The sequence below is a fragment of the Leuresthes tenuis genome, unplaced genomic scaffold (genome assembly GCF_036924035.1).
Source record: "Leuresthes tenuis unplaced genomic scaffold, fLeuTen1.0.hap1 SCAF_4, whole genome shotgun sequence".
NCBI lineage: Eukaryota > Metazoa > Chordata > Actinopteri > Atheriniformes > Atherinopsidae > Leuresthes > Leuresthes tenuis.
Window position 1 is genome coordinate 3,037,491 of NW_027325358.1, and position 23,037 is coordinate 3,060,527.

The 23,037-nt window shown below is 44.6% G+C and overlaps 2 protein-coding genes across 3 annotated transcripts in view; both read left to right on the plus strand.

Annotated features, from left to right (window-relative positions):
* LOC140305302 (ras and Rab interactor 2-like) overlaps positions 1-9,326 on the plus strand; it is a 44,062-nt gene extending 34,736 nt beyond the window's left edge. The window contains exons 9-13 of one of the 2 annotated variants that reach the window (XM_072384089.1): positions 3,619-3,701; positions 4,459-4,684; positions 4,812-4,943; positions 7,819-7,982; positions 8,290-9,326. In XM_072384089.1, the coding sequence (XP_072240190.1) occupies positions 3,619-3,701; positions 4,459-4,684; positions 4,812-4,943; positions 7,819-7,982; positions 8,290-8,616 (932 nt within the window). In that variant the 3' untranslated portion in view covers positions 8,617-9,326. Of the gene's footprint in view, positions 1-3,618; positions 3,702-4,458; positions 4,685-4,811; positions 4,944-7,818; positions 8,023-8,289 lie in introns of both variants that reach the window. The other variant, XM_072384090.1, reaches the window with a different exon arrangement.
* Positions 9,327-11,613: 2,287 nt separating this feature from the next.
* Positions 11,614-21,425, plus strand: LOC140305315 (NACHT, LRR and PYD domains-containing protein 14-like). Its single transcript, XM_072384119.1, has 8 exons — positions 11,614-11,741; positions 13,321-14,954; positions 16,865-17,209; positions 18,662-18,829; positions 18,925-19,095; positions 19,208-19,423; positions 19,512-19,682; positions 21,248-21,425. The coding sequence occupies exons 2-8, from the start codon at positions 13,339-13,341 to the stop codon at positions 21,423-21,425; spliced, it is 2,865 nt and encodes a 954-aa protein (XP_072240220.1). The 5' UTR covers positions 11,614-11,741; positions 13,321-13,338.
* The last annotated feature ends 1,612 nt before the right edge of the window (positions 21,426-23,037 follow it).

The window sequence follows — 23,037 nt, forward strand, 5'->3', positions numbered from 1 at the left end:
TAGTTGGAACTGAATAATGTGGCAGGTTATGTGAACATGGGCTGCACGGTGGTGTGGGGTTTAGCACCGTCACCTCACAGCAAGAAGGTTCAGCAGGTTCAACTCCCAGCTGGGGCATTTCAGTTAGCATGTTCTCTCCGGGTACTGCGGCTTCCTCCCACCATCCAAAAACATGCAGGTTATTTGGTGGTAAATTGTCTTTAAGAGTGTGTGTGGTTGTTTGTCTCTGTGTGGCCCTGTGATGGACTGGCGACTTGTCCAGGGTGACCCGGATGACGGGTTAAGCGGGTGTAGAAAATGGATGGGTTATGTGAACATAGCATAAGGTGCCCGAAAGGTCCATAAGGTACCAGGATCTGGAAAGTACTTTGGCTCTAAACTATTTAAAGGTTTTTAACTAACAGCAGTGTTTTAGAATCATCTCTTTAATGTACATATAGTCAGTGTAGAGACCTCAGGACTGGAGTGATATGATCCACTTTTCAGGTCTTGGTGAGGACTCGGAATCAGCTGCAGCTGTCTGGTCGATCTTTTAGGCAGACCAGGAAATACGGCGCTACAATAATCAAGTCTATTGAAGATAAATGCATGCTTTTCTAAATCACAGGCATTAGTCTTTTTATTGTTCTTCAGGTGATGGAAGGCTGACTTTATAACTAAGTTGTCCCAGTATAGAACCCTGCGGAACTCCACTTGTTATTTTTGTTTGCACAGATCACACAAAGTTGCGTCTGTCTGATTCAAACCAGTTTAGTGCTGTGGCAGAAAGTCTCACTGGCTTTTCCAGTCACTGGAGGAATATCTTAAACACTGAAAACTACCGTATTTTTCAGACTATGAGGCAAACTTAAAATCCTTTAATTTTCTCAAAAATCGACAGTGCGCCTTAAAATGCGGTGCGCCCAATATATGAATTAATTCTGGTTGTGCTTTCTGACCTAGAACCGATTTTATGTGGTACACGGCGCTCAAAAATCTGTCAAAATGTTTCAGCACGGCCTTGGAAAGCTACGAAGCTGCGCTGCTTGATGGATTGAGCCTTATAGGCCACCATAGTCACGAGCCCCACGGAGTAATACGATCTGTGCTTCAACATTAAGGTGTGTGCATTCATTGATTCATTTTCTATACCCGCTGCCCCAGAAATGGCTCCTGTTAAGAGACATGATGACGAAGCGGATCAAACTCAACGCTATCAGTCACACAGCACAACGAGTGAGTTGAATAGAGTTTGACTTTTCTGAGTTTTGTTTCATTTAATGCTCTTTATAACCCGGTGCGTTTTATGTTTGAAAATAGAGCCGTTAGCAGTCAATCATTGATAATGCGCCTTATAACCCGGTGCGTTTTATGTTTGAAAATAGAGCCGTTAGCAGTCAATCATTGATATTGCGCCTTATAACCCGGTGCGTTTTATGTTTGAAAATAGAGCCGTTAGCAGTCAATCACTGATATTGCGGTTTATAACCCGGTGTGCTTTATAGCCTGAAAAATGCGGTATTCTAGTTAAATAGTGCCAACTGTTCACATCCAACAGATTGTTGTTAAAACTGTCAATCAGCTTCATTCAGGCCGTGGCTTTAAAAAACACAAACCTGCACCTAAAAATACTCACTAGTGAAGGACCAAAGTGAGCAGCCTTGGATGAGAAATACTTTGGAAAATGTTGAAACACAGAAGTGTCCTTGTCCTCATCAACAGGCCACAAAAATGCAGCGAAGCTCGTGTTTTTGATGTGAAAATGCTCACGTCGGCAGAACTGCCAAATCAGTTGCAACAACAATGAAGCCCAAATGTGCCTAAAAACTAAACTCAGCAGTAAGTCGTCTTTTTAAAGCAAAGAAAATCACGGACGGAGCAGGGAGCTCCAGTGAGGAAGAGAGAAGTTTTATTCCAGTGTTGTTGTGGATGAGAGTGAACCCGCTTTGCATGAATACGTAAGTGTGTTTGCACACATCTCGCATCTCTTGTTCATTGTAAACAATAACAGCAAAGCCTTGTTCCCAGACAGAGAAGTGATCTATTCTGACCACAGATCCACACAGAAAGCGTCTCACGCTCACAGATGTTCCCTCTGCAGGCAGAGACGGGGCAGGCATGCAAAGCTGCCGCAGACGGGCGCCGTGGACATGGAGGCTGAGCTCTAAACCAGAGCTTGCACTAACATGAAAAAATCCCGAGTCGCTTCAGTTCAAACGAATAACCCGGAGCAGGGAAGGAAGTCTTCATGACTGGTTTCTGCTTGTAGTTAAAAAGGAGAAACAATAGTTATTGTCTTGAATGCAATAATTCAGATGATGTTTTGGGTCAACAAGCTAAATGATCGGCTGTTATGTGTTTCAAAGGGAGTGAGAGTGTGTCAACACGCCCTAACTTACAGCCGTGGCTGAATGAGGACACGCAGAGGGGGGGTGTGAATGAAGAGGGAAGCTGTCGTTTCTGTGTTGGAAATGAGAAATTCAAAGTTTGCCCTCAGATTCTTTGTTTCCAGAGGATTTCCACGTTCTTGGGTTTTAGTGTTTGTGTTCTTGGCCGCTTGACAAACATATTTGTTGCAGCAAAGGGAAACCCACCAACAGCTTGTAGCTCAGATAAAACCCAGTTCCAAACACTGAAGGAAATGAGCCGATATCTGGAGGGAGGCAGGAAGTCCAAAGTCTGAAAATGGCACTCCTGAAGAGGCTCAGTGGCACTCCTTGTGTACAAGGGAGGATCTAACGGATTGATCCAGTTTCTGTAAACACTCTGACTTTCCTGTGCTTGGATTTCTTTGCCAAAGCAGCGCATTAAAGAACAGTCCAACCTTTACCTGTACAGGCGTGAGGGGGATTGTTATTGGAAGTTAAACGCATTCCTCTGACTCACTGATATTAGGTTATTTGTGCCGTTACAAAACCTGCATTTTATTCTGTGGCTGATTGCTTAAACGTGGCATAAACTCTGCCTGGAGGCAGAGGATGAATGTGGAGCATGAATGGCTGCGTCAGTCCTGCCTCAGAACAATAAAACACAATTGTGTCATTGGCACAGGCTGCGGATAGTTGAGGTAGGCAGGGAATAGTGTGTAGGTCTGAGGTACAGATGGAGTCTTTGTAGAGTTTAATACATGGCGGATAAATGGATGAAACACTCAGGATTAAGTTGCTGGATCTGGGGACAGGTTGATGAAATAAGTGGATGGTCAGACTCTAACAAACCAGCTAAACTTTGACTGCGTCAGACATAGTTTTGTTTTGTTGCTTCCAGTTATTGTGAAAGGACAGGAACTGTCATATATCACTCATATATCTATGACTGAGGTAGCTTTTGGTCATTTTGTTAAAAAGAAAGGACGTTCTCTCGTTCAAATGTTAACTTTTACATATCATGACATGGAAAATAGAGTCTTGACTGTGCAGGTCTTAAGTGATGTGGAGTAAAATGGATGATATATTCATATATATATTCTTTTTGTCACATTTAACTGACAGTCGAGTGTGAAATGGGCTGTCAGGGATGTTGCACAACAGGCAGTGACGCACTGTCAACATTACTCATCGGATTACTTGAAAATGCAGTGATGTCTTTCTGATTTGATTTCTTATAAACCCGTGTGTGTGTCGCCGTTATCTTCCACAGACCAGGTGCTGGAGAAGGCCATGCACAAGTGTGTCCTGAAGCCTCTGAAGAGCGTGATCGAGGTGGCTCTTCACGACTTCCAGGTGAGACAGGATATAAGCGATAATAGCTGACCAACTGTGTTGGAAAATACTTGATGCATCTAAACTTAAGGAGACAAGTCATAGCAACTGTATTCATATTTTTTTAAATAAGCCTCCATTAGCTTTGCAAAATGAAGGCAAAATGAAGCTGAATACTGCACTCTGTGCTGTGATGATGCATTCAGTGGATTTTGGGTCACCTTTATCGAAGGGTTTGTACCGAGACCCTCATCAAGCATTCTGAAAGATTGACCACTCTGATTTCTACTGTTCAGTCCTTCAGGTTTGTGGATACTTTCTATCGAAATTGAATGAAGGACCTGATTGCATGAAAGCAGGAATAGATACTGCGTTGCTTTGGTCAAATGTGTAGTTTGTTGTAACCGCGCTGATGCTGCTGTCTTAGGCCAGGACACTCTGGCAAAAGAGGTCTTTGGTCTTTTTTAAACAGGACTTTACCTATTATAATAATATTTCATGAACCTAAATAAGCCCAACAGCAAATACATGAACAAACTCCTGCAAAACTCTGTCTCTGCGGGAATAAAAGTGGCTGCATACCTGTAATGGTTGATGGTAAGATAGAGTGGTGGCTGTACTAAAACGAAAAGCTGAACACATAGTTCAGCATTAACAACATGTGGCACATTCTAACCTGAATTTTTCTTTATGTTGCGGGTCCTCGGATGGTTAAGGCTGGGTCAAACTTATATATCGCTTCATCAGGGATGATTAACCCCGTGTTCCCCTGCTGTAGGTGAGCAGTGGAGCCTGGCAGCAGCTCAGGGAGAACTTGGCCCTGGCGAAGATGAAGAAGCCCCAGGAGCTGGGGGTGGATGGCGCCGTGCCCCCCGACTCTGTGGCGATTGAGAAAATCCGCCAAAAGTTCCTGAACATGAGGAAGATGTACTCCCCTGAGAAGAAGGTGTCGCTGCTGCTGCGAGTGTGTAAACTCATCTACACCATCATGCAGGATAACTCGGGTACGAACACACTGGTTCGGCACTTTAAACTCTCTCTGATAGCTTACAGCTTTGGCTTTTCTGCCCCCATCTGACCTGTGTGACGCCACACCTGCATGACCTCTGCGCTCGATCTGCTTCCTTCCAGGGAGGATGTACGGGGCCGATGACTTCCTGCCCATGCTGACTTATGTGGTGGCTCAGTGTGACATGCCGCAGCTGGACACGGAGATCGAGTACATGATGGAGCTGCTGGACCCTTCTCTGCTTCAAGGAGAGGGTAGGTCCTGCCCCCCTGCTCAGTGATTCATCACCACTGGGACACAATAAAAGAATGGCTGATTCCAGGACCCCATACAATGAGGGATTGCATTACAGAACAGAGCCAAGCTAACTAGTTGAAGTCTTTATGCTAAACTAGGACTTTTGTTGCATTCATTATAGCAGAAAAGCTGAAGAAGCCTCTGCCTGAGGACACTGTTTAATCCCCATAGTTGCTTTTGGATTTTGGACGACTTTAGTTGTTGTGAAGCCGCATCTTTTTGTGTCTGCAGTGCAGGAAGTTATCTGTCGTTCATAGAGCTGCTTTTATTGGACGTTTTTAGCTTCTTCTGCAGAATGAGAGCATGAGGGGCGCCATCTGGAAAGCAGGCGTACTGTGATTGGTTGAAACTGCGCTCTGATTGGTCCAGGAGACAGTGTGGTGTTAGGTTGAATGTTTGAGTGCACACCAAAACTACTAAACATTTAAACACTCTTGACTTTTACCCTTCATAATAAACTATGTTTCATGAGAATTAGAGCAGAATTAAGTGGATTACGGTTAGTTTTTCTACTACTTTGGTGTGAGTTTCTCCACACTCAGCCAAAAAGGCATCCAAGTTTCTGCTTTTAAGACTCTGACCTTAAACTTTGTTTTTACCTAAGGGTGCCTGGGAAACAGCCCGATTCCTGGTTTTGTTATTCTCATATCTAAACAGATACAACAGGCTCAGAATGTGTTTACATGAACAACCGGTTACCTCCGAGCTATAAAACGTTGGACTTTTCCTTCCTGAAGTCGGGTACATCACACAGAGGTGTGAGGTTATCGAGTGCTCCACCCTGCCGTTTCCTGGTCAGAGGAAGGTCTGTCCCAAAGTTAACTATTGTTAAAGTAAAGCCCCCATTTCATTGGGTATTTTACATCTTTTGGATGGATGACAACCTATCAGGTTTAGCTACTGTGTCTTATTAATCCTTTAGATGTAGCAGTTCATGCATTTATCATCTGGATCAGACAATAAGATCATAAAAAATCTTAATCCTGAGACGGATAAATGTGAATATTGAGCTCCTTAAGCCCCAAAGTTTCCACAACAAACATTTTCAGTCAGTCGGAGCTTCAGAACTCAGAGAACAAAGTGGGGCTCGGTGAAAAGGAGACATGAAACACACTTTAAACTTTAAAACCGTAACGTCAGCGATCCGCTGAGCTGTGTATCAGCTCAGTTCTTTTTATTCGATTGATGCAATTCGATTGATTGTACAGCATGTTGAACAACAATGAGGAAACCATCCTCTGATGTGTCCTGCAACACTTTCAGCTCGATATAACCCCTAACCCATTTGTATTCAGCGAGCTGGGAGCTGTGCCTCATCATTCATGTATTCTCTCTTATAAGTCTGGTTTGCATGTAAGCTTTCTCTATACTTCAAAGTACAGTCCCACACCTCACTGACTGCTGGAGCTTCCATGTCACGACCACAGGTTACAACAGTGGTCTGAGACAGTGCTGCCGTGTTCTTCTGCTGCACATGTGCTGAGGCAGCTGCAGAAGAGGACAAGTTCAGAAAAAAAAGCCAGGAGGAATCTTCCATTTGGATGTGTAGCTTTAAAAAGTCAGAGTCCTCTGTGTGTGCTGCACGTTTAAAACCCATATACCGTGTTTTTCTGAGCTTTAAATGTGGAACAGTCGACAGCAAAACCAAATCTACACCTCAGGATGTGGTGGAGACAGACTCTTTCCTTTAATAAGCTGTCAAACATTAATTTGTTTCATACTGCTGGTGTTAAATTTGACTAGAATGTGGTCAGCGGTGGTCATGTTTTTCACAGCTGCAGTAATCTGCAGACATCTGTTCACAAAAAGATAAAAATCAGATGCACACCACTGATTTTCATTTCGCTTCCATATCTTAAAACAACATTTCTAACTCAGTCCCAGTGACATTTGGAGTGATTCTGAACCCGAACAGCTCTCAGCTGACTCTGAGTATGTATTTTGGACAATTTTACCAAAGTGGGCCCAAAAAAACAACCAAAAAAAACACACATGTCCCGGATCTGAAAACAAAGGTGGAGTTCAAAAAACAAACATTAAAAATGACATCATCTGTTGATGGGGGGGGTCTTTACTGTAAATCTGAGGATAACTGAGCAGCATGTAGCAGTCGAGTAGATGAGAAACCAAAAAGTACTTCTGTGAGAACAGATGAAAGCTTTGACTGCTTTATCTTATCGTAAATTGTGCCGATGTGTCCATTCTTTCACCCGGTGCCTGAATGTTTCCTTCTTTCACTCAGATTATGTGTTATTAAAGGGAATCTGTGACTATTTCTAAGGCCTCAGATACCACTGACTGTGCAAAACTTTTACAGTTCAGTTACACAAGTTGATCCTTATATTTTCTGTCTATAATCATTCAGTTTTATCTAATATTCACCTTCTTTAGTTTTTATACACCAGAGGAAGAATGTTGTTTTCTTTGTGCTGACTGAAACATTTCACTGTCTTTACATCAGAATTCAGCCTGAAGCTCTTTGAATTGTCTCTTTTGACTTCAGTGATTCATTTTAAAACAGCTTTCCTGTGACCACCTCGTCTGAGTGGAGTTTAGCTGGATGGTTCTGTGAGAAAATGAGAAAATGTGGCCACAGGAAGGAAAAGTCAGAGTGGGAAATTCCTCAGTGTTTAATCTGAATGGGCTGGAGCCGGTTCTAATGAAAAGGAAGGCTGCACCCTGCCTAAGCTAAATATTTTCCAATTAGTGTCAACCTGCGTTGCACGTACGCTTATGCAAGTCTCTGCTACCTTCCAAAAGAAGGATGTGTTTAGTTGATGATTCTCTGGCGTCATCGGTTCAGTTTCAGCATTTTTTTTCTTCTTTCTCCAGGGGGCTACTACCTGACCAGCGCCTACGGAGCCATGGCCCTCATCAAGAACTTCCAGGAGGAGCAGGCAGCCCGGGTGCTGAGCTCCGAGGCCAGGAACACGCTGCACCAGTGGCACCGCCGGCGCACCGCCCCGCGTTCAGCGCCGTCTGTGGACGACTTTCAGGTATCACGCCTGACCTGAGCCCAACTTAAACATCCAGGCAGTGAGTCTATGTGGTACCAATTCCCCCCCAAAAAGACCGTCTTTGGTGCATGAAAAGTGCACTGTGCTTGCCCTCACCTCTGAAAATGAGCATCCCTTCCTGCATGTGGACCTGGATCTGAGGATCAGCGTCTATAGCTGCTCCCTCGTGGAATAATTGCATGCGATACCTTTAAGTGAATGCATGGGAATTCTCTGCCTGCTTCAGCCGTGCTTCTCTCATTCATTGTGGAGTTTTGTGTCTTAACGTGAGGCTTTTTCTTTGCAGAACTTCCTCCGTGTCGCCCTGCAGGAGGTGGGCTCGGGCTGCACAGCTAAAACCCTGCTGGTGTACCCCTACACCTCCACGGAGGAGGTCTGCTCTCTCTGCGCTTACAAGTTCAAGATCCCCGACCCGGAGAACTACGCCCTGTTCCTGGTCACAGAGGACACTGCCCAGCAGCTCGCTCCAGACACACACCCCCAGCGAATCAAAGCCGAGCTCCACAGCCGGCCGCTCGTACAGACCTTCCACTTCGTCTACAGGAAGGTGCTGAACCTGAATCTCTGCATCCCGGCCGTCATGCAGAACGGAAACTGCCTTCAGGTTGAATAGCGAGGGATAACGTAGCAGCCAGCTGCACACAGTCCTGAACAGTGATTAACTCATGCGGTATTCTTTTGGTGCTTGTAGATGTATGTTTTGTAGATAGATTTAAGAAAGTCTGAGTGGAATCGGGAAGAAGAATTAAGTGATTTTTAGATTTTTAACCAGGAAGTGGAAACCAGCAAGTGATCTGATGGAATCTGAAACCTGCAGATGTCTAAAGATGTCTTTGGGTTGCTTTGTTCAGCATCTTATAGTGTGGAAGGAGATGAGAGGTTAGGACATGTTGGATAGTCTCAAAGCAGAGGGGATAAAAAAGAAAAAGCATTTAATGTAACTAACTTCTGCTTTAACTGCTGTTCCCCCGGTGCCTTCAAAAGGAATTGAATATAACGTGTGCTACTGAGAGCAGTCACCACAAAGACCCCGTTTAAAACTCCATGCTTAAACATTTATTTAAACTGTAAAATGAATTGTTGTAAAATGTGTTTTTATTGCGCTACAATTGCAGGTCAATTGTAGATTGTATTTCTGTGTAGAAATATTTTTATATTCCCTGAAGTGACAAAGATTTGTACTCTGATTTAATATTTCTGTACCGGACTCAATACTGGACTTATTTATGCCAGTTATTTCTCAAAAGTCAGTTTAAATCAATACGGTTTCTGTTCGTTATGGAAAGCTTAAAGCTGACTGGAAATAAAATACTCTGAATGAGACGGCTTTGTTTCTCCTGAGAATATTTCAGAGTATTTAGTGACAGATTTTTATTGCTTTTGTTGCTTCAGATTCATGGTGACGGTGGAATATTTTCTCTGAAGAGCCCATAAACTTCTTCGATGGTCACATATTACGCTGACCCTCAAATCCCTTTAGTTAGTCATTAAAGTCTCATAATAATGGATTCAGTGGAGCAGGAACTGTCAAAGTCCTCTAACTTAAAGGTACCACAGCCCGTCTTTAACACTGAAACCACGTCTTCCTGTTCGGAATATGGACTCCACAGTTCCTCAAATCCTCAACCTGCTTCCTGTAATGAATTCACAAAAGCAGAGCACGCTCCAAACTAGAGTTCACAGACTGAGATGAACAAGGGGGCTGAGACGAAGTAGTGTTACAGAATACAGAGTGAGGGGTTAAAGAAAGGTCCGTATTATAAAGAGTAGGTAAAGGAAGGCATTACAATCTCTGCTGCTTATCCAGGGTCAGCAGGAACCTCCAGAGGAACACTCAGGTGTTCCCAAACCAGCCAAAAGAAAAAATTCATGGGTCTGCCCCGAGGCCTCCTGATCAGAGGAGCTGCTGACTCCCCTCCTGGATGACCAAGCCCCCCCCCACCATATCCCTAAGGGTGAGACTTGACACGCTTCAGAGGAAGCTCATTTTTCAGTCTCACTCTTTGGTCAGTACTCACAGCTCTGGAATATCTGGGAGGGTTGGAATGTAGATCGACTGGTAAAGCGACAGTTTCACCTCCCAGCTCAGCTCTTTCTTCAAGGTGACAGACTTCTGCAGCTCTGCAGATGCTGCCCCGCCTGTCTGTCAGCCTCTTACTCTGACCCACACCACCTCAGGAACAGGACACCAAGATATTTCAACCCCAGCCCAGGAGGCAGGACCATGACCTCCGCCAAAAGGCCGACATCATCTCCAAAAAAACAAAGAAACAGCCCTGAACTGGAAATCCTCGAAATTCTGTCGCAGTTAATTATTGTTCAGTTCAAAGTCATTCAGCAATTATTATAAGATGGTAAAAGCTTATATAACAGATTCAAACTATCTTTTCCATAAAAGAGAGCTCCTCAGCCACCTCAACTGGAAGTTGGAGAACCTGTGCTGTTGATTAAGAAAGCAAATAATAGTGAAAGGTTTTAAATGCAAGTGCTCTATTTCAACAAAATGAATTTTATTGAGTTATATGCATCCAAAGCATCCATTTCCTCTGGATTGAGGAGGCCTGAGCCAGCTGTTGCACCTTTAAGAAGCAGTGTCCACACTGCAAAACGAGGAAAACATGCCTTTCCCCTGACGAATACTGCCCCTCTGTGGAGCTTGGCCGGCACCACAGAAACCTCCGGGGTGACCCATCACAACACCAGGTCCACCGAAGCTTCATCAAGGTTTTATTTAAAGGATTCAAGCGTTTTATTTGTTCTGGTTCTGTTTGCATGAGTTGAATCAGATTTCCGAAGGAAACAAATGTGCATTTAATGCTATTTAATCAAACTTTTGGACCCAACTTTACACTGAGAAGAATGAACAGAGGGATTACTTTCAGTTCCAATCTTAAATTTTACTTAGTATCTTACATTTTAACTTAGTTTTTCAATATTTTTAGTCTTAGTATCTCAAAACTTCGACCTAATATCTTAGATTTTTGACTCAGTATTAAAAAATTGTGACTTAGTAACTCATAATAATGTCTTGGTATCTAAACTTCTGGCACCTCAACAAACTTTGTATCTCAAATTCTGGACTTATTTTTAATTTATGATGTCATATCTCGAAGTTTTCACTTTTTATCTCTAATTCTGCATGAGAATTAAACATTTTGACTTAGTTTTTACAATTTTTAAATCTTTTCACTAAAAAAAATATAAATGCAGAGAGTTTTGACTTTGAGGACCATTTTCTATTTATTTATTTGTTACACTGGCAGAAATTGGCTTCCATAAAGCGGAAGTGATTCCTCAACATGGGAAAAGGTGTGTGGATTTAAGGTTTGGAATCACCTGAAGAAGACTTTCCACTGAGATTAAAAACTAAGACATGACTTTTCAAGCGGTCATTGGAGTCAACAGTTGCCATCTGCCCATTTTTCCAGGAGCCTTATCATTGTTACTCGTCGCTACGCGTGTCTCAGATTGGATTTGGTGGGTAAAAAGTCAGTTTTGGGGGGGCTGGGGGGCTCCTCTTGCTGTTGGCGGAAACTGTCAGGAGTGTGACAGCCGCCCACCTTCCTCTTCGGTGTAATGTAGGTTCAGCCGCTTCTTCCGGACGCCCATCTCCCTGAGATATGACGGGTTTGCGCTGACTCGGCTCTGTTTTGTCCGTCGCTGATAATGCTTCCCTGAACTTCACATCTCCCCGGGTTCGGATGGTTCGGTGAGTTTGTCCCACAAACAAATCTGCAGGTGAATAAACGGAACTCCAGCTGCAAGGATATATCTGATTCCTTTACAACCAAAGTATGTTGGTTTTACATGAGCTAACTGAGACTGTTTTCTGTAGCTCTCGGGAAAATGACGCTGACTTTCGTTTTATTTTTGATTTTTAACCAACGAAAGTTGTTGCTTCTTGACGTCTTAATTCACATTTGGTTACAGTCAATTTGTATGGAGGCTATTTATGATAAAACAATGTTTGGTCATAAATTGTACAGTGTTTTTTACAGGTTTTTTATGTTTAATCTTACTGTTACAGTTTATTAACGGATGCACCGTGTCTGAGCATGCGCAGAAGGGAAACACGAACTTACTGATTATGACGAAAAGTGAAAATTTGACACTTTTTAATAACAAGGATTTCAGCAGATAGTTATTATATTGACTGAAGTAATGTAGTGTCAGGCTATCAGGATGTCTAACAATCCTAATACTATGGAAAACGCCAACGTGTAGCTCTGAGTCAATAATTAATGAATATATGTGCGATAATGGGACGCCTTGTGTCCAGGAAGGGCCTTACAAAGCCAGACACAAAGTTAGGACTATAATGTATGGCCCCCACGCTAATGACAGTCGAAATGATGATCAAAGGAGATCTGGATGTAGGGGGAAAATCAAGAGTAGGAGGAGGGACTATTATACTAATAAATGGGTTTTAAAAACAGACAGGACAACGGACCCAGCCTCGGGTAAACATGGTAAATAAGACATAATGATGGAAGGATGGGGAAAATACGCCATATGAAAGGAGGGGCCCCGGGGAGGAGCTGCCTCAGGCCCCAAATTGTATAAAAGAGGGAAACTTTCAGAAGAGACTTCAGACTTGGCCCGGGCTACTTCTCATTTATGGTCATGTTGTAACTCTGCAATAAACCATCATTGGACTGTGATCCAGCTGAATCTGCATTTTAGGTCAATTGAACGTCCACAGAAAGACAACAATGGCAGGCTTTTCCAGCCTCTGACTGACTGATTTTCTTACCCAGTAGCCAGACTTGCTCGTGGAAGACGAGGGTGATTAAATGCAAGGAAAGAAGGTCTTTGTTAAAACTGCTGGCTGACATGCCTGCTCTGTCCCGTTGGAGTGAAATGTAAGATTAGGTTGTTATTGTCGATATTTCTGCTTATTATGGTGGCATCTTGGGAGTCTTTAGGACTTTTTGAGCATTTTTTTAATGCCACCATGCTGTCGTAACATAAACCCCAACAATCACCGTTCATCTGGTCACTAAAACATGTCCAGCTGCTAATTTGTTTGTTTCGGTCTGGTTTTATTTCCTTTTTTTTCCAACAAACTCGATCAAATTACACGGTTAGAAGAATATTTTGAACCCAACTTGAGCCCGTTGCTCATGCTGTCTATTTCACATTGTAAATCCAGCAGTTTGCCAACAAGAAAATCAGTTTTTTGCGAGGCATGCTCCAGTGTTGTGTCTCCACTTTGAAGCAGCTGTAAATCTTCAGGCTCTTTGTTACGAGCTGCAGTTATCAGCGTTACAGGAACATTAAGTTGTGGCTCTCACTCACTGTTGTCCCATCTTTTCAGGACATCCCTGCCTCTGTGATGGATCTCCAAGCCTGCCTCCGAAGCGCACTGATCAACAAATATCAGACACTCTGCGAACACTCACTGCTTCCCTTTAGACTCAGTCTTTGTGAGATCAAGCAGGACCACTCCAAGGATGAACTGACCCAACATGAATTTCGATGTTTCGATGTCTCCGAACTCTCCAGATGTGGGGTCTTTTCATGTAACCGAGCCATAAACCTGCTGTCATCCAGGTGCGATCTCAGCAGCAGCAAAAGAACCGTCATCACCATCGGAGTGGGTGGAATTGGAAAAAGCACAGTGGTGCAGAGTTACGCTCTTGAGTGGGCTGAGAAGCGGGGCTGCTTTGGCGTCAGCTGTCTGTTTCCGCTCACTTTCTGGGAGTTAAATCTGCTGCAACACAAGCTCAGCCTCGTTGAACTTCTTCAGACATTTTACCCAGAATTAGCTGAGCTCGATGCCTCCAGCCTCGATGACAGCAAAGTGTGGTTTGTCCTGGATGGGCTCGATGAGTTTAAGCAGCAGTTAGACTTCAGCTGTGCACCTGTGAGTGATGCTACAGAGCCGTGCACGGTGGATGTGCTCGTGAGCAGCCTGATCAGCGGAAGCTTACTTCCCAGAGCACACGTGTGGATAACAACCCGATATGCAGGAGCAGCGCAGATCCCTGATCAGTATCTGTTTAAACAGACCGAGTTGCTGGGGTTCACGGACCGGCAGAAGAAGCAGCACTTCCAGGCCGTCATTGGTGACAAAGAGCTGGCTCACAGAGCCATTGACCATATTAAAATCACAAGGAGCCTGGACGTCCTGTGTCAGATTCCCCCAGTGTGCACCATTGTGGCAACTGTTTTGAAAGATCATCTTTCAGGAAAAGAGGAATATGAAATCCATCCCTTGAGCCTGACTCAGATCTACGTGCTGGGGTCCAGTCTCTTGGAAGAATCCAACGCAGATATTCTGGCCAAGCTGAAAAAGCTGGCGCTGCTTCGGATGGGAGAGGGGGGTGTAATGTATGAGGATGATCTCTTAAAGATGGACATCAGCGTTGAAGAAGCATGGGATTTCTCCAAAGAGTGCCCGCTGATATTGAGAGAGGAGGCGGGGCTTCGCGACACCAGCGTGTTTCGCTTCGGTCACGCCAGCGTTCAGGAGTTTTTGGCCGCGTCGGCCAAACTGGACGAGCTTGAAGCCCTGAACGCTTCTCTGCGCTCCAGGTGCTGTCAGAGTCTGGTGGACGAGGCGCTGAACGACGCTCGGGGAAAGTTTGACGTCTTCCTGCGGTTTGTCTTTGGCCTGGTGAAGGAGCGGCGTCTGTTGGAGCACACCAACGCGCTCTTTGTCCACGCAACAAAGCTTTGCTTTGAGCGATTCTTCTCTTCCTCTGGTGTGAGTCTCTTTCACTGTCTGAGAGAGTATAACAGACAGGCTTTAGTGGACGAGGTCAAGTACAGTCTGAGGCATGGATATCTTCCAAACCCGGCGTGGACGTCGATGGGCTGGGATAAACTGTTGGAAAGGATGAAAGTTTTTGACGGGCTGCAGGAGAATTTTGATCTGCAGGCATCAGCGAGATGTGATGAGAAAGTCCTCCGGCACCTGCCTCTTATTTTGAAATCAAGGAAAGCCATGTAAGTCCTATACATCCCATAACTCTCTATAAGTCCTTGCCTTTGTGTGGTTTGTAAATAGCTACAGATGCACTTTGGCAGCAGCCTGATTTTTTTTATTTTTCCAAAAACTGGGATTAAGAAAGATTAAGAATTCCTGTAGTAAGGGTTCACTTTTTGCCTCAGTTTCTGTTCTATAAATAATGTAATTTACTTTAAATTTTATTTATATAGCACCAAATTACAACAATTGTCATCTCAAGGCACTTAAGTAATAAAGTCCAATTCAAGCCAATTGGAATTCAATTCATTGTAATCATAATCCAATTAATTCATATAGAGCCAATTCAAAAATAATATCCTAGCTAAGGAAACCAACAGATTGGACCGAAACTTGTCTTCAGTCCAATCTCCCGTCCTGAGCCTGAGGGACTGTGGAAAGGAACGACTCCCTTTAACAGGAAGAAACCTCTGGCAGAACCAGAACCAGGAAGAAACCTCTGGCAGAACCAGAACCAGGAAGAAACCTCTGGCAGAACCAGAACCAGGAAGAAACCTCTGGCAGAACCAGACTCAGGAAGAAACCTCTGGCAGAACCAGAACCAGGAAGAAACCTCTGGCAGAACCAGAACCAGGAAGAAACCTCTGGCAGAACCAGAACCAGGAAGGGTGTCCATCCGCCTCGACCAGCTGGGGTTTGAGAAGACAGAAAAGAGGGAAAAGAGGGGGGAAAAATACCATAAAACCATTCAAAGGATACCTGCTGGAACAGGGAAACACAAGTTAATAACCACAATAATGTCACATGGACATAAAATCATTTGAGAAATTAAACAGGAGGAAAAAGAGAGCAAAGGGAGGAAAGGTGTGACAGATGAGGTCCCCCAGCAGTCTAAGCTTTTAGCAGCTTAACTATGGGATGTTTCAGGCTCACCTGAGCCATCCCTAACTATAAGCTTTATCAAAAAGGAAAGTTTTAAGCCTAATCTTAAAACTGGAAAGGGTGTCTGCTTCCCAGACATTTACTGGCAGCTTATTCCACAAGAGAGGAGCCTGATAACTGAAGGCTCTACCTCCCATTCTGCTTTTAGGGGCCTGATAACTGAAGGCTCTGCCTCCCATTCTGCTTTTAGGGGCCTGATAACTGAAGGCTCTGCCTCCCATTCTGCTTTTAGGGGCCTGATAACTGAAGGCTCTGCCTCCCATTCTGCTTTTAGGGGCCTGATAACTGAAGGCTCTGCCTCCCATTCTGCTTTTAGGGGCCTGATAACTGAAGGCTCTGCCTCCCATTCTGCTTTTAGGGGCCTGATAACTGAAGGCTCTGCCTCCCATTCTGCTTTTAGGGGCCTGATAACTGAAGGCTCTGCCTCCCATTCTGCTTTTAGGGGCCTGATAACTGAAGGCTCTGCCTCCCATTCTGCTTTTAGAAACTCTGGGAACAACAAGGAAACCTGCAGCCTGAGAGCAAAGTGCTCTGCTGGGGAAATATCCAACAATGAGATCTTTATTGTTATTGTTATCTCGGTCATTAAGAGCTTTATATGTGAGGAGAAGAATCTTAAATTCTCTTCTGAATTTAACAGGGAGCCAATGAAGAGAAGCTAAAACTGGAGAAACATGCTCTCTCCTTGAAGAATTTGCTTCATCTTGAGTCGTAGTTTATGCCTTGACGTCATGTCGTGGACCCCTCCGCCGATGAGCTCCAGCTGCAAATACAGCTGCTCCACCTCGGTTGCCGTTGGTTACTGTTGTTAACTGTGACACAAACACACAGCCACACCCCCCTACCGGCCTGGGGAACTGCAGAGAAACGTGTTCTTCGAATGCTCAAAGAAGACGCCACGTCCAACAGTATAAATCTAGCTTAAGACAGACCGGTGATACTTTTGTTCTGCATGTCATGAACTCCGTGATCTCCACCCTTTCCGCAGGCTCCGCTTCTCTAACCTGACGGACAGGTGTTGCCCGGCCCTGGCAGCGGTGCTGAGCACAGGAGAGTCTTACCTGAGAGAGCTGGACCTGGGATACAACAGCATCAGTGACGACGGCGTCAGGAACCTTGTGAAGGGGCTGAATGATGAAAGCTGCAGGTTGAAAGCGCTCCGGCTGCAGGGCTGCGGAGTCACCTCCCAAGCTTGTGCTTACCTGGCCACAGCCCTGAAACGCAGTCAGAAACTGCGAGAGTTGGATGTAGGCTGCAATGAGATAGGAGATGAGGGACTGCGCCATCTCTCGTCTGGTTTGAGAGATCCTAATTGCCAGTTAGAAACCCTGAAGTAAGTGTTCAGAAGTCTACTTCATAAAGGACTCAGACCTGCAGACTTTCTTAACTTTGAATGGATAAAACTGGCATTTATTTATCAATCTTTAAGGCATAATAATAAAGGGAGAATATCATTTGAGATTTTTTATTTACTAAAGTATTCTGACCTTTATTTCAGTGAAAAACCTTTGACTCGGCCTGAATTTCCGCAGTTTATTGTTCGTCCTGCCAGGCCATGGAAAGAACTGTGTCTGAACCACCATCTTCACATTTACTCTGAAAGTCTGAGGTTTAAATCTGTCCCACTTCAGATTGGCCATGAGCTGGTTCTGCTTTGTGGCGTCTGATTGGCATTTAAAGGCTGTGAATGTGGCCTGAACGCCACCCTCTGGGACCACCACACCACAGACTGTCTTTGCTTCTTACCAGTTCATGTAAATGTGTCCCATGCACATATTTAGCATATAAATGCACATATAAAAGCTGTCCACTTTTATTTCACTAGAGGACTTCAGATGACTTGTAGGAAGGCTGGTGAGACAGTCAGTGGGGGTCTGCTGTACTGTACTTAACTAGTTCCTTTTTTCTTTAATTTTATTCTTATTAATTATCATATGTTCCTGTTTTTGTCTCTTGTACGTTCAGTTAATCTTTAAAACTTTGTGTTTTGCTGCCTCCCTAAAGCAGGTTTCTCTTGCAAATGAGACCCTGGGTCTCAATGAGATTTTACCTGTATAAATAAAGGTTAATAAAAAATGTAGGAGCTCAATGGTGGCGGGAACGAATACGTTTTCAAACCGGACTGATTGAAATCTGTCCGACGACCTTTAAAGTGGCTGTTGGCTCCCGCCTTGCTCAGTTCTTCAGTTTGAGCGGCTGGCTGACAGTGAAAAGTCTGACTGGTCTCAGAGCTCCTCCACTTCAGCTCCTCCAGAGCTCCTCCACTTCAGCTCCTGAGGCTGCTGTCTTCAGACGTCTCCTGTTGAATAACTCGTGCTTCTGCCCTGGAGTTTGTCCTTTGTGTTGTGTGATGGGTCCCAGTTGGACGTTGGATGTCTTAATTTTGTAGTGTTGAAGTGCTATTTTGTGCCTGGCTCTGGCTGTGTGAGAGGGAGGCTTCCTCATGTCAGCTTGGTGGGTAAGAAAGGCTCTTTATGCTCAGACATCACTTCTGAAGCTCAGAGAGAGCTCTGCTGACTTCATAGCTCCATATTCGTCCGGTGGGACCTTTATCTACAGGGATGTGTCTTTTTGGCCAGGTCCAGTCGGTTCAGCTGACAGGACTTAAGGTTCTGAAACATAGAACAAGGCTTTTTTTTCAGTAAAAGTTTAATTCTGGTTTAAAGGGGGAACTGATTGGAAAAGGATGCCAGTTTTATCCATGTAAAATTGAATCTGCAGCTGAGTGAAGGTGAAAGAGTCTGAATCCTTTCCAGCAGAATAATCATTCTTCTCCTTATTGCAGACTTTCACAGTGCAACATTGAGCAGAAGGGCTGCTATCATCTGGGCTCATCTCTGCAGAAGAACCCTGCGTCTCTCAAAGTGTTGGATCTGAGCATCAACACGGTCGGAAATGAAGGGGCCAGCGAGCTCTTTAAGAAATTTAACATTTCAAATCTACGTAAACTGGAGTGAGTGTGACTCAGCATAAATGTGCTCGGCCCTGTTTGTCAGGACAGACCATCGGATCTCAGTCATCTAATGGCATTTTTCATGTTCCTGACAGGATGTACCACTGTGGCCTCACTGCGTTGAGCTGTGGATTTATCGGAGAAGCTCTGAAGTCTGAAAGCAGCACCCTGGCAGAGCTCAATCTGAGCAACAACAGACTGAAAGATGCCGGGTTTCAGCTCATCTGTGAGGGCATGTACGCGTGGTGCAGTCTGGAAAGACTAAAGTAAGGACGCCTGGCTCTCTTTGGTGGCTGAAAACAGCAGAAATGTACAGGAACTCACTGCTTAATAAGCCAGAATGACTGGTTAATGGCACTCTCTGTCACTTCTCCTCAGTGTTTCAAGGTGTGGAATCACTGGGAAGGGTTGTATTTATCTGGCAAAGGTCCTGTGTTCAGTGTCGCAGCTCTACAGCGGGTTGATGCAAAAATCCGACTGGCAGGCGGTGGAGCTGAGAGACCTCGACCTCAGCATGAACTGCCTCAGAGACAAAGGAGTCAAAGAAATCTCCGCTGGCCTGAAGAATCCCCTCAGCCATCTGAAAACTCTCAAGTGACTCACTGAGAAATGACCCTCCTCATCAGAGTATGTTTTATTGTTCTGTCGGAAGAAGAAGATGCTAATTCTTGTCTCTTGTCAGCCTGAGTCACTGCAGCCTGACTGACGAGTGCTGCGGCGAGCTTGCGTCAGGTTTGGGGTCCCAGGAGAACATCCATGAGCTGGATCTGTCCGGAAACGACCTCCAAGACAAGGGAGTAAAGAAGCTCTGCATGGGCCTCAAAGCCCCTTGGTGCACAGTGAGAAAACTGTCGTGAGTTCATTTCTTTTCTCCTTCATTTTCTTTGACTCATTTGAACTCATTTCAAACTGGAACTGCTCAGTTTTTAACTGTCCCGGTATCTCAGCATGACTCCTTAAAGCCTGTGTTTTACAGTTTGCATCCAACAGTGTGTCCAAAGCACAGCCCCGAGTGATGATGCTGGGCTGTAAGGGTGCCTGCTGGCACTTCTGTTCACTTCCTGTTGCTCTTCTGCGTGACGCTCACATGAGAGGGAGCGCCATGCCAGGACTTTCCTGCCAGGATAACGAGAAGATGATCTATGTGGACGCACGCCTTTAATAGCCAGATTAGATTTCAGGATCATGTAGCCACAGTAACAGAAAACGTGCCGGGCTGGAATAAAACAAAGTTAAAATCATCTTTTTTTAGATTGCTGAGGTCCCTCCACATGTGTGTAATGCAGGAGACATCTTCTTAAATCCTGTGTCTATTATAATTATTCAGAGAAGTCAAAAGAAAGTATGGAAGATAGTTTGTAGAGCCACTTGAAACTGATCAATGGATCGTTCAAGCAGAAAAAAGGCTCCTAACTCAAGGGATGAACCAGTGTTGTGTCGACACAGAACAGAAAACTTAGCAAAGAAGCCATTTTAAATTGGATCTTTAGGCACTTTGTCACAAAGACACATCATTTGTTCCCATTTCTTTAGTTGCATCTATGAAAAACAGCAAAGAAAACAGTTTGACAGACAGAAAATAGGATTTCTGCAGCAACAAGGTGATTCCCAAAGAGCTATTAGCTGAAAACTTGGCATATCTCAGCATGGTGTGCAGTGTGTCCTGAAAACATTTGAGGAAACTGGACAAGTGGAGGACAAAAGAAGAAGTGTCAGGCCTAAAAAACTATCTACAGCAGATGAACAGGATCTGAAAGTGATGTCCTTAAGAAAGAGGAAAAAATCCAGCTGTGACCTGACAGGACCTGAGAGATGCATCTGGACCTTCAGCTGATCCATCTACTGTTGGCCCAAGCCTCATCAGAAATGGGCTCCATGGAAGGGTGGCTGTCAAGAAGCCGTTCTTAAGGAAGGGAAACAGGGAGAAAAGGCTGAGCTGTGCCAAATGACACAAGAAGTGGACTGAAAATCAGTGGCAACAGGTCTTATGGAGGGATGAATCCTCCCCAGAGCCCGGACCTCAACATTATTGAAGCAGTGTGGGATCATCTGACAGAGAACGGAACAAAAGGCAGCCCACATCCAAAGAAGAGCTTTGGGATGTCCTTCAAGAAGCCTGGAGAACTATTCCTGAAGACTCCTTAAAGAAATGACAGAAAGCTCGTCTCAGAGGGTTCAGGCTGTTGGAGAATAAAGGAGCTCAGACCAGATATTCACTTTAAATCTGCTGAGAACTGATAAAAAACTCTGTTTTTTATTGTTTCATTATGTTCCATTAAACTGTTGCACTATTTGTCATTTTCCTGTTGATATATAAAGAAATAAGAGGTGAGACTTTTGCACAGTAATTCATATGCTGCAAGATGTTTGTTTCCTCACTGCAGAGTCACAGTGAGTGTGTTCTGCATCTTTCTCCAGACTGAGGACCTGTGGCCTGAGCTCCAGCAGCATTCAGTTTCTGACTGCTGCCCTGAAGTCAAACCCCCAACATCTGACAGAGCTGCATCTGATGGGCAACAATGTGGAGGACTCGGACATCAGAATGCTGACAGAGCTGATGGAGAGCCAGAAATACTCACTGCAGACCATAGAGTGAGTAGCTACCACTGACTGATGTCACTGAGAGTCTTTTTCCAGACTCATTTCTGCACTTTTTGCTTTTTTCCTGGTTATTATAAGGCAGTAAAATAGGCTGATTTACAGTTCCCCTTCAAATATATGTTCATTCGTACCGTGAAACTGAATTAGAGATCAGAACACGATTATTTCATGCTGTTTACATGTAAATGGAACCCAGTTGAGTCCAAAAGTCTGACCCATAATGGACTGAAGGTCTCTAAGGGGGCAACAGACGGAGCTTTGAAAATGAATCCGTTGTATTCTAAGCAGGATCAGGCTTTTTTATCGTGTTAGAAGAAGGCTGCCTGGCTTCTTCTCAGGGCCGAGGAGCATCTCTAAACCTTTTCAGCGCCTTTCACAGAGTTACAGTTTACTGATGAATTCCAGTCAGAGATTAGTGGAAGCAACAGAAACATGAACAGTAATGATGGAACATATTCACCATCTGATCCTCATAAGGTCTCAAAATGAGATGAATACAACCTCAGCTGAACAGCACGGTTAGAAAAAGACTGAACAAGGATGGCTTGTTTGGAAGGGCTGCAGGAGAAAGCCTCTTCTCTCTAAAAAGAACATGGCAGCACAGCTTAGGTTTGCAAAGCTGCATCTGAACAAAGCTCAAGACTTCTGGAACAATGTCCTTTGGACAGACCAGAGCAAAGTGGAGATGTTTGGTCCTAATGCACAGCAGCACGTTTGGAGGAAACCAAACACAGCATATCAGCACAAACACCTCATACCAGCTGTCAAGCACGGTGGTGGAGGGCTGATGATCTGGGCTGGTTCTGCAGCCACAGGACCTGGGCACCTTGCAGTCATTGAGTCCACCATGAACTCCTCTGGATACCAAAGTATTCTAGAGTCAGATGTGAGGCCATCTGTCCCACAGCTAAAGCTGGGCTGAAACTGGCTCATCAACAGGACAAAGATCCCAAACACAGCAGCAGATCTACAGCAGAATGTGTGAAAAAGAAAAGAATCAAGGTGCTGCAATGGTCCAGTCAGAGTCCAGACCTCAGCCTGACTGAAATGCTGTGGTGGGACCTTAAGAGAGCTGTGCAGAAACCAATGCTGCAAACCTCAATGAGCTGAAGCAGTGCTGGAGAGAAGAGGGCCGAGATTCCTCCAGAACCAGGAGAGAGACTGATAACGTCCCACAGGAAACCATCACTGCAGCTCACTGCTGCTGAAGCTGCTGGATCAGGGGTTCACTTAGTTTTACTCACTGCTGCTGAAGCTGCTGCTGGAGCTGCTGGATCAGGGGTTCACTTAGTTTTACTCACTGCTGCTGAAGCTGCTGGATCAGGGGTTCACTTAGTTTTACTCTCACTGCTGCTGAAGCTGCTGGATCAGGGGTTCACTTAGTTTTACTCACTGCTGCTGAAGCTGCTGGATCAGGGGTTCACTTAGTTTTACACTCACTGCTGCTGAAGCTGCTGGATCAGGGGTTCACTTAGTTTCTCACTCACTGCTGCTGAAGCTGCTGGATCAGGGGTTCACTTAGTTTTACTCACTGCTGCTGAAGCTGCCGGATCAGGGGTTCACTTAGTTTTACTCACTGCTGCTGAAGCTGCTGGATCAGGGGTTCA

What these genes read in the sequence shown, in the direction of transcription:
- LOC140305315 (XM_072384119.1), top strand. Translation starts at nt 13,339, where the DNA reads ATGGATCTCCAAGCCTGCCTCCGAAGCGCACTGATCAACAAATATCAG. An exon ending in TCAAATCTACGTAAACTGGA is followed by an intron (nt 18,830 to 18,924) that starts GTGAGTGTGACT and finishes TGTTCCTGACAG; the next exon opens with GATGTACCACTGTGGCCTCA. An exon ending in TGCAGTCTGGAAAGACTAAA is followed by an intron (nt 19,096 to 19,207) that starts GTAAGGACGCCT and finishes ACTTCTCCTCAG; the next exon opens with TGTTTCAAGGTGTGGAATCA.